Raw genomic sequence first — 10929 nt, forward strand, 5'->3', positions numbered from 1 at the left:
AATGCTGTGTAATACATCTTACAACAATTATTACATTATGTAACTATGTCTAATTGTAGAATGTTACACGCACATATATCTTTAAACATATTTATATTAGTGAAACCATCTCTCCAACCCTAGACCCAAAGCTGCTTCGATCTAGGTAGAAAGGATCCTCTTACTTAGAGTTTATGGTCATGTGTCCATAACTAAATTTTTTAAAATGAAGGTTATCTTTCAAAACTTTAAAAACAAAAATAATTACAAAATGTTAATGGCTAGATTCCTAGCTATTGTAAACTGCATCAAAATTATTTCAGGTAAGCTGTTTGCTCACCTCAAGCAGATACTAAACTTCATGAACGGTTCTCAGGTCAAAATCCCTACCTATAAATTTCCTCAAGGGTATACAGGTTAATTAAAAATAATTACTAAATCACTTTACCCGATCAGACTTTCCTTTCCTAACCTTAGACAAGCCCAAGGTGTTGAAACCATGATGAATGCTATGGTTGATGATAAGTTCAACACTACAGTCAGCAAGCCTGCAACTATTAAAATTCTAAGTTAGATGATTTTCTTCATCTTTTTTTTTTCCTCTGTGTCTCTGGAACTGTACTGAAAGTTCTTGGGGTTATTCCAATTATGGACATGTTTAAGTACATTTTCAGGAGAAGTATGTTAATGTCTGGCACAAACATTTGTGGCTTGAAGACTATTTTTTGTACTGACTTCTTTGAAAACCTGAAGAAGTCATCTTTGATGCAGTACTAGTTGACATGTCGATGCTTTGATGTTGGGATATAGTGATAATAATAGGATATGTGACAGAAGTCAGCTTGGTGGGACAAAAAGAATATTGGGTTTGGTGTCAGAGTTCCTGGATGTAATTTATAATAAAGCTATTATTTATGATTGCCTATATGGCCACAGAAAAATTACTAAACTTCTTTGGACCTCAGTTTCCTCATCTGTACAGTGAGGAGGTTGTACTAGATGGTCTCTAGTTTCCTATTCCACACCGAAGGCCTGTGAAATCAACATTAGACTCATGTGTTTTTATGCCTAGAAACTCTTGTTTCCTACTTTACAAGGTATTCTTTTTTAAAAAAATTGTTTTAATCGAGTTCTTTTATCTTTATGTCACCTACACATCTCCCTCCCCACAAGTGCCATCTCTTTTTATAAGCACTGTATTTTAATTTTTGTTTGAAAGTTTCTGCAGTAATCATTGTTTGAAATGATTCAAGTTCTGATGACTAAAAATTCTGCCTCTCTCTCAAACACCAATTTAAGTCCCACGTGTCAAAAGAAGACTTTCTGATGATGCCAGCCCTCATTTCTCTCCCTCTTCTTTAAACTATTGTTGTTTTAGTCTATACCACTCAGTGCAACATTTGTAACATTCTGGTGTTGTTTTATGTTTCAATAAGAAATTATGTACCTTGAAGGCAGGAACTCTATCTTTAAATTCCTTTGTATGCCTCATAGCACTATCAGCTGAATGGTATGTGCTCTATAAATGTTTGCTGATGGGCCAATTAAAATTAGGAATTACCCATTTGTCCTAGGCTGTATAACATGTGGCAAACACAGAACTTTGGAATGAGCTATTATATATCCTATAATCCTTGGCTGCTAATCTGAAAAGATAAATTTTCTATCCTTAAATATTTAAGGGCTACGTAGAAAGAAATGGTAGCGTATTGGGTGGCAAAGATACAGAAGGGCAGTATTTCTTCCTTACAGATTAGAAATTCACATTGTTCATTCTCTTAAGTGAGAAGACATAGTTGATCTGAAGTGATATACACTATCTTCTTAGGACCATTTTTTTCACCAGGGATGGGTAACCCTGTGAAAGTAATGTCTTATAGAATCATTTCAGGACTAAGTATGAAGCCAGTTAGGGCTGAACTACAGCATCTTGGCCACCCATGTTTCCTATGCATGTTTTGTATCCTTCATGTGTATACATTGTCTCCTATAATTCTAAATGTATTTGATCCACTATCAGGAAAATATTTTGTTAGTATTTTGTTACTATTTTCATACAGTAATTAGCCAGTTTTCCAGTATATTTATCAGAAAACAAAACAAATTGCCTGGCTTGTTGCCATGGGAAATCAGAATAAGTGTGGGGCTCTCCAGCTTACTGAGAACCATTACCTGCTGTGCTAGCATTAACATGTAAGACACATACATATACAAAATTGCTCAAGTAATATTCATCTACTTGCAATCAATGTAAACCATAGTATAGTATGGCCCAGGCAAGAGAAGTAGAATAAATTTTCTTTATTGGCTCTACCGTAACTAAATTATTTTTAGCATTGGTTTTTACAGGTAGAAGTTGTCAATTTAGTCCTTCATCTTTAGATATGAAACTCAATTTTGCTTCAAAAAACAGAACAGAACAAAACAGAAACAACCCTAAAGACCCCTAGCTAAAAAAAGTTTCCCTCATAGGGTAATTGGTATATATTTTAGAATTGAAGTCTTACCAGAGAAATGTGGCTTGCTAGTATCTCACTGGGGATTCTGTTAAGTTTAGTCTTTATGAGGTATGCTTCATAAATGAACAAAAGCCACATATTGTAAACTGTGTTTTACTTGGCTCTGGGTCAATAATGCCTCATCATTCTCATTTCCTCCCCTAAATAGTTGTATAACACTGAATGGAAACTCACCATATTCTGGCTGTTCTTTGGTTTCAAAAGTCCGATGGCTTGGGGCATGGCGATCCCATCCCCTGGGGGGGTTGAGGAAGTTGCTATCTTCTGTAGTGCTATCAAACTTGTAGTCCTGGTCACCACTGTTTACCCTTGTCAAGGTGGAAGACCTCTGCCACCAATTACGCCAATCAGGTGATGGGATTGGCCAGCTGGGCTTGTTTTCTGGGTGCAAGTCTTTCTCTGACTCTGTGTCTGGACCATCAACAACCTCTATGGTAACCTGGGGAATTCAAAGCATGCAGAGAGTGAGGGTCCATTATCCCAACTCACATCTCTAGGGAGTGAGGGTCTTGCGAGGTAGTCTGTTGTAGTGAGAGGAACAATGGTTTGGAAATCAAGAGACTTGGGGCTTAGCCTTATCTCCTAGTTGGTTGTACTTGGGCAGGTCACAATTATTTAAGACCTCAGTTTACTTGCTTGTATAAGAAGGAGTTCAATCTCTCAAGTCCCCTGGCAGTAAAAAGTTTGATATTTCTATGATTTAAAACTTGATATTGCAGAGGAAAATAATGAACACCTTATTAGTTAAGAGAGCAGTCTGAGCTTAAGGCTATTAGATTCCTAGACATACAAAGACAGGTCTTGGTTTCATCATTAATGAAATTCTAAACTTGATGGACGCTGAAATATGGGACTAATGTAGGGTGAGGTAATCTATAATCCTGGGTCTACTAAAGCTATCTGCCCTGCTGCTGGACTCTGCAAACTCCTGGGTATTGTCATCTGTCCTGCCTAAAGATCCCTGCTCCTTACTTGCCCTAAGGATGTCTAGACCATTTCATCCCAATTTCAGTTGAACTCTCCTATATGTTGTCTGTCCCCTCTCCCCCAACGAGAATATGAGCACCTTGAGAGCAGAGATTGTATCACTTTCCTGATTCTATCCCCAAGGCTTAGCACAGTGCTTGACACACAGCAAGCACTTAATAAATGGTTTTTTTTCATTCATTCATACTGAATGGCAGGCAGTTCATGTCCCCATACCACCCATAGACTCTGTTTAGCCCCAGTGGTAGAATATAAAGGTACAGGGTTGCTGATCTCCGGTCTAACTAAGATTTACAGCTAAAAGACCCAGGAAGTTAGAGATTTGGGCAAAATTTCATAGGTGTTTATGACTTCTTGGTGACGGCTCTTACTTTCCCAGCAACTAAAGCTCATCACAGATTAGTGATGCCAAATTCCAGAACAAAGCCCCTGAAGCCAGGGCAGGTAGAAGAAGTGCCAAGGTTAGAACCTGCCCACAAGTTAAGACTTCTGCATTTTTAAGCCCACTCTGCCACAGCCACAGGGCTGACAGAATGGAGCTTCTTGGCTCTGAGAGACAATCAGCTTAGTGAGGCTTGTTCAAAAGACTTGTTGGGCTTCTTTGGACATCACACAGCTCTTGCAACATCACTTTGGATGAGTTATGTGTAAATGAATAAGAAACACGCACTCCAAAATAATAAAGGCAAGCTGTGCTAGGCAGATGCCTTTTCGGTTTTGCTCTAACCCGACATTTGAAGAGGGACTGGAGATGTCCTGCCAAATCAAACTAGTATTTGCCTATCTATGAGAAACAGCCCCTTCCTTTTCTGTTAAGGGGAAAATGTATTCACTGGAACAGGCTTTATCTTGCTTACTTTGAATATTCCCAGGTAAATTATTCAGGTGGGCTAGTTATGTTCCTTGCCTGTTTAAGAAACCCATAAGGGCTTTCATCAGGTGGGGAATTGTGAGTTCTCTGGGAGATAAAATGACATCAGCCAGAAAATGTCTCCTTAATTCCTTTCTCTCCAAACTTCTCCTCCATTCTCCAGAAGCCTTCTCACCCTGGAAGATTCTTCTGCCCCTGAGACCCCATATTCTATCTGGCAAATTCCTCTCAGAACCTCCATTTTGAGGAAATGCCCAGGCCAGCCCCATGCTCACTCCTTCATTCCTCTCCTAGTTCCACTCTTGACTCTCTCGACTTCTCCTCTATGACTCTGCACAAATGCAGTATCTTTTCTCCCTTTTTCTTTTCAGTACCCTATTATGTGTAGTTTTTCCCCATTAGAATGTAAGTTTACTGAGGGCAAGTATTGTCTTTCTTTCTGCTCCTATCTCTATTCCCAGCACCTGGTACATAGCAAGCACCTAATAATGCTTCTTGACATGTATGGAAGATGCAGTGTTATCAGCATTATATTGCTTTTCACAAACAAACAAGACCCCTGTCAGGCTATCCAATTAGGATATTTACTGTTTGTCTTCTACTTAGGTAAAGTGGTCTAACCAAATAATGATGATGACAGTAATGGTAGTGGTAATGATGATAGTCTGAAGAGTTTGTCAATGAAGGCATGGAAAGAAAAGGCAGGAATCTTCTGTCCCCAAATTCTCACCACATGCTCCCTCATGATTATGCAAATGCAGAAGCATCTATATCAAATAATAATTAATCTTCTCCTTTGTAGGACCCAGCATGGGCAGAGGTTGAGAGCAAGATATTTGTGCCAAGAAATGTAAGACTAACCACATGAATATAGTAAAGGACTATTATAAAACATTTCAATATAGCACAAGAATCCATGAATCTGTGTCATTGGTTAGGCTGCCTGTCAAATGCCATATAATGCACTTTCTCATTCAAATTCAGAAAATCTGTAAGTCAGGTGTTATACTGGTACTCAAGAGGAGCGTAATATCAGAACTCTGTTGCACTGCTTTGATGCCTAGCATCTTCTATATACATTGGTCTTTAGACTCTTTTTGCAGATTCCCTCAAAAAGAGAAGCAAAAAAAAAAGAATATATTTCAGTACCTATTGTTTCTATCTGCAATTAGTGACAGGGGGTGGAAAGAAGGGACGGGGGTGGAGAACATAACCCAGGAAGTGGAAAAGGCTAGAGCCAAAGAATCGTTACAGTTCAGCAGTGCAGAACCAAGTTGGGCAGTTACAGGACAATGCACATATTTCCTCTTTGGTGACATAAAACTTTGCATTTACAACCTTGTTCCCCTTTGACTACAGATGGAACAATTGAGATGCAGTGACTGTGAGGCTATTAAGAGACTGCAACAGGCCCAGACAGGCAGAGCCATACAAACCTTCAATTGTGGTAATAAAAGAAGTCTCTGGGTAGGAGATAAGGTGGACTGTGCCCAACGGTTTGGTATTACATTTGTATGCAGACTGGAGTCAAAGTGATTACTTCAACAAAACAGGCCCTGCAATTTCTCCAAGTTGGGAATAAAAACAATTTCATGTTTAAAGCTATTACCGTCAGTCCATGTGTTTAGAATTGTGACACGGATCCAAACAAAATAGGTTTGTTGGTTGGCCATGCAAAGAGTAGCAAAATAAGAGTTTACTCCAGTTGTTATATCAATGACTGAATCTCAGCAGTTTAGAGTTTTCTTTTTTCCCTTTAATTTGCACCCTCTCTGCTCCAACTAAATAAAAAAAAAAACCCAATCCCAAGGATCCTTCTTTCCCCTTATAAAATTAACAATATAAAAATTTCACAATAGTATTTTTTTAAAAAGAGACTGTTTTTTAACCTAAAGTTCTGCTAGGTCATGATTAGAGATTCTTCATTAGCAAGATCATTAATTTTATTTATTTATTGAACATTTTTAAAATATAGGGTATCCCAAAAGTCTTAGTGTAGTTTTCAAGCTTTAATATTTTCAGAAGTATGAAACCTGCAAACTTACAAAAGCATTATTGGAAAGATTAATTATTTACATTTCTCTTACACTTTTAAGTTCTGTGAATTTTGAATAACAATTTTAATTTTTAATTTTAGCAAGATGGGGCATTCTGTCATTATGCATTATACGTATCATAAATGACAAGTTTCTAGGTGACACTTTCTCAGATCAGTGGATGGATAGTGGAGGTCCTTTTGCTTGACCACCTCAATCATCTGATCTATCTCCATTAGACTTTTTCCTCTATAATCATGTCAAAACTGTCACATAAGCATCAAAACTTCATTCTTTTGATGATCTTCAGGCTAGGCTTACAAATACAATCCCCTTTCAGTCACTAAGTCTCAGCTGATGAAAGTGTTTACAAATTTTGAAAACTGACTAGAGTAATACATAACATAAGACAGTAGTTATGTTGAATATTAATTTTAAAATAGCAATATTTTAAACTTTTAAATAGCCTTTCCAATGCTGTTTTTTTGTATAAGTGTGTAGAATTTACACTTCTTAAATTATTAAAGCTTAAAATTGCCCTAAGATTTTTGGGACATGCTGTAGAAGAAATGAGTCTTATACCTTTATTACAACAATAACTACTGACAGAGTGCTTTAAATTTCATAAAGAGCTTTAGATACATTACGTCAATTAAACCTCACAAGAACTTTGTACAGAAGGTACTTAGCCTCATTTTATAGATGAGGAAATAGCTATTTAGAGTTGGCCAAGCAACTTGCCCAAGTTAACATAGCCAGTAAATGTCACAGGCATTTACCCTGGATTTGAATCCACATCTCTTCTGATCTCCCAAGTCCAGTACTATTTATTGTTACTATTTACCTATTTCTTCAGTGTCAAAGAATCTTGTCTACAGAGCAGACTGCCAGTTGAAACAATAAATGTGGGGAGCTTAATGTTTGTGTCAAAGTACAGCAGATTTCCAGCACTGATAGAGGCACCAAGTGTTCTTAATCCTTATTCTTCTCCTTAATGCAATTATTTTTTTGTATTACAAATACATCTTGTATTCATCTCCTCCATTACCACAAGTGAAGGAGAAGCACAAGAACGAAAGTTCTTAGAGTACTCTCAAACAATACAACTCTTGGCAGAATCCCTTAGTTCCTTAAGGGAATTTACCCACCTTGTGCAGTAGTCTGGACAATTCTGTCTGGGAGTCCTGTCTTCCAAAGCCAAGAGATGCATGGGAGAATCCTATGTAATTCTCTGGCTTCTTCCCACCTCTTGAATATGAAAGTACTTTAGAAAGAAACACTTTGCTTCCCCTGTGTTCAGAAGGGTCTTCTAAAGGAAAAGGGTAACTTCCACTCATTGGGGACTGTTTTCCTCATTACTACTCACACTCCTTCAAAGAGGATAAAGATCTATCATCTTGTTGATCGTCTAAATATATCTGTGAGGTGAGAAGACATGTCTCATTTTGATGAATGGGGAAATGAATTCCTCCAGATCACACACACAGTAATCAGCAGTAGAACTGGGACTAGACTATGTCTTCAGGTCTCGCATATATTTTTCTGTCCACAAGATGACAGCACCACTCTGGGGCCCATTTCTGGATGATCCTAGTAAAAAAAATCACTAAGCAGATTTTGGAAAGAGAACTAACTATATCAACATGTTGAGATTACCCCCAATTCTCATTTGTACACAAGCTGACTGCATATTGTCTTCCCCACTAGACTGTGAGCTCCTTGAGAGCAGGTACTCTGCTTTTTGTCTTCTTTGTATGCCCAGAGTTTAGCACAGTGCCTAGCACATGTTAGGTGCTAAATGACTGGCCATGGAACTTTTACTATACCAGAGATAATAGTATTTGGGAGAGACAATAAAGGGTAAAGTTTGTTGCTCTAGATAGTTATCTTTTTGAACTGCTTAACAAAAATTTCAGGCTCTTATTTAAGACCCATTGTCAATGTTGACACTCCAAAATAGATCTCTCCCCCCAACCCCCACAAGGGAGAGAGGAAATCTGAAGCAAAAGTACTAAGAATGTTGTAATCTGACTCATCTGATTGTATGGTATGGAGCTTAAGAGCCTTGTGGCTATGTAAATACATTTTAGCAGGAAAAAAAAAAGCATTTGAATGGCTGGTGTGTTTTTTATAAGTCTTTTTCAACAGAGAGAATGGAAGAAAATATGTATATTAGTTTAAATGAACGTTAATCTCAGATCATTCCAGAAAAGAGAAAGTTTTGGTGGTTAAAAGCTACTGTATGAATCAATGCCCTAAGTCTAATCATAAGTTTATTTTAGGGATTTTGTCTTTTCAGTTGGGATTTGCTGTCTGACAATCAGTTGTACACTTAAAGCCAAGACAGTACCATGGTTCAAGTAAACCAGTCCCAGGTGATTTATTTTCTTTCTTAAATACTTTTTTTAAAAACATTAACTTCTATTATTGTGTCAAATTTAATATTGAGAGTCAATTCAGCAGTTTGGAGTGATTTATTTTTATTTTGTACTTAGGTGGTTTCTTGTCTCCAACCTACAACTTCCACTGCCCTAAAGCTACACTTGGGACTATTAAAGAGAAGGCCTGATTAATTTGAAAAAGAGACTACTTGACTTATTTGGAAAAAAAAAAAAAAACCAAAACTATAAAGGGATCTGAGGTTGTGTCCTATTCAGTATCACTCTCCCTGAAGGCTAGAAGGAGAATGGGACTGGGGGTATCTCCTTGTACTCCGTTTGCCAGTTTCATCTTGGAAAGGTGTAGACAGCTTCTGAGTGCTAACAGATTTGGGAAAACAACCGCCTTGCAAGACCTATGTTTCCTCCTCCCATCCTATCTCTTACCCCCTCCCCAACCGCTCCATAGTACAGAGCGTGGGAAACCTTTCTAGAAACTAGAGGGGCAGGGGAGTGAGCAAGTTTAGTTGAAAGTGGAGTATCAAGTTCCAAGCTTAGGCTCCCCATCAGAAGTAAGGAATAGGTGGGGGCAGGAAGGGAGGGGGCAGGTTGCCAAGGAAAGAAGGACAGAAAAGGGGGGCACTGGTAATGGAAACGGATTCATTGATAAACCCCCTTCACCTGGCTTCACTCTGCTTCACATAGGAAGGAAATGCTTTGACTGGGCCCTGAAGTCACCAGCAGGGCTGTCTGCCCTGCTGAATCAAAAATGTGTCAAACCAGTGAATTTCAACAAAAGAGTGGAGCTGTGAGGAAGGGGAGAGTGTTGCCAACACGGAAACATATCACCCCCTTTTAAAAAGCACCTCATATTTTAAAGGACCACCAGGGAATTGGTTTACTCAAGTGCAATGATGCATTCGGCTGCAGCCGCCACCCCAGCGGTCAGGCCAGCTCCAAAGCAGCCCCAGCCTGCACTGGATGTATCTCTGCGCATAAGCAGTCCTAAGGCTGGTGAAGCAGCAGCTGCACCATTCTTTCTTGACTGACCAACACTCAACGACTGTTCTTTTGTGGTCTTCCACAGACACGAGGCCAGAAATTGGATTCAAAAAATTATTTTAATAGCTGACAGGTCATTGATCACCAAAACACTCACCTCTGCCTGCAAGGGGCAAATAAACAGACATAAGAACTCTATCAGGGGAAAACAGGACGGCATAGCTGGAAAGGGTAGAAAAGGGGGTGTCTGTTGCCTCTTGCCCATATTTTTAACTTTAATTGTATGTGGGCAGTGATCATCTGAGTTTCCAGTCCATTTCACCAAGTGCTTTTTAATTTCGAAATGATACAATCTTTATTCTGCTAGCCTTGGGGCAACCAATATTCTTTTGGCAGCTTGATGATCTCAGTTGTCCCTAATGGTAACCTAAGAAAATGTGGCAGCACTCATAAAAATGGCACATCCCATTCTCTGGCCACAGCCTCAAAAGCAGTATTCATGAAAGGATCACAGAAATGCAACCTCAAACATCTTTTCACAGGTGAAATCTTCAGAGAATCATGAAGTATACATTTCTTCCTCCCAGGGAATAAGAAAATGAGATTGTAAAGTCACTTAAAGCCATCATAGGTGTACATGGGCCTGTCCAGACATGCCTAAAGAGTGGCACAGTAGATAGCCTGCTGGGTCTGGAATCAGAAAGACCCAAGTTCAAATCCAGCCTCAGACACTTACTAGCTGTGTGACCCTGGGCAAGTCACTTAACCCTGTTTGCTTTAGTTTCTTCATTTGTAAAATAAGCTAGAGAAGGAAATGATAAACCACTTCAGTATCTTTTCCAAGAAAACCTCATATAGTGTTGCAGAGTCCAAAAAACAACAAAGAGATCAAGCTATTTTTATTTTTATCACATCAGCAGCCACATCTCCACAACTTGAGGCAAAAGGGAACTGAATTCTGAAAGAGACTGCCACTAAATGAGTATGAACAGCTGAACTGAGCCTTCTCACACTCTATGTTATTTTTGAGATTTAGCCCCACCTCTCTCTCTCTCTCTCTCTCTCTCTCTCTCTCTCTCTCTCTCTCTCTCTCTCTCTCTCTCTCTCTCTCTCTCTCTCTCTCTCTCTCTCTCTCTCTCTCTCTCTCTCTCTCTCTC

General features: G+C 38.8%; 1 protein-coding gene across 1 annotated transcript in view; it reads right to left on the reverse strand.

Moving 5' to 3' along the window:
• ISM1 (isthmin 1) overlaps positions 1 to 10929 on the reverse strand; it is a 101562-nt gene that overhangs the window by 25346 nt on the left and 65287 nt on the right. Inside the window, exon 3 of the mRNA XM_027840383.1 lies at positions 2673 to 2937. Coding sequence (XP_027696184.1) covers positions 2673 to 2937 — 265 coding nt within the window. The remainder of the gene's footprint in view (positions 1 to 2672; positions 2938 to 10929) is intronic.

The sequence above is a fragment of the Vombatus ursinus genome, unplaced genomic scaffold, assembly GCF_900497805.2.
Source record: "Vombatus ursinus unplaced genomic scaffold, bare-nosed wombat genome assembly UNPS02014841.1, whole genome shotgun sequence".
In the NCBI taxonomy this organism is placed as follows: Eukaryota; Metazoa; Chordata; class Mammalia; order Diprotodontia; family Vombatidae; genus Vombatus; species Vombatus ursinus.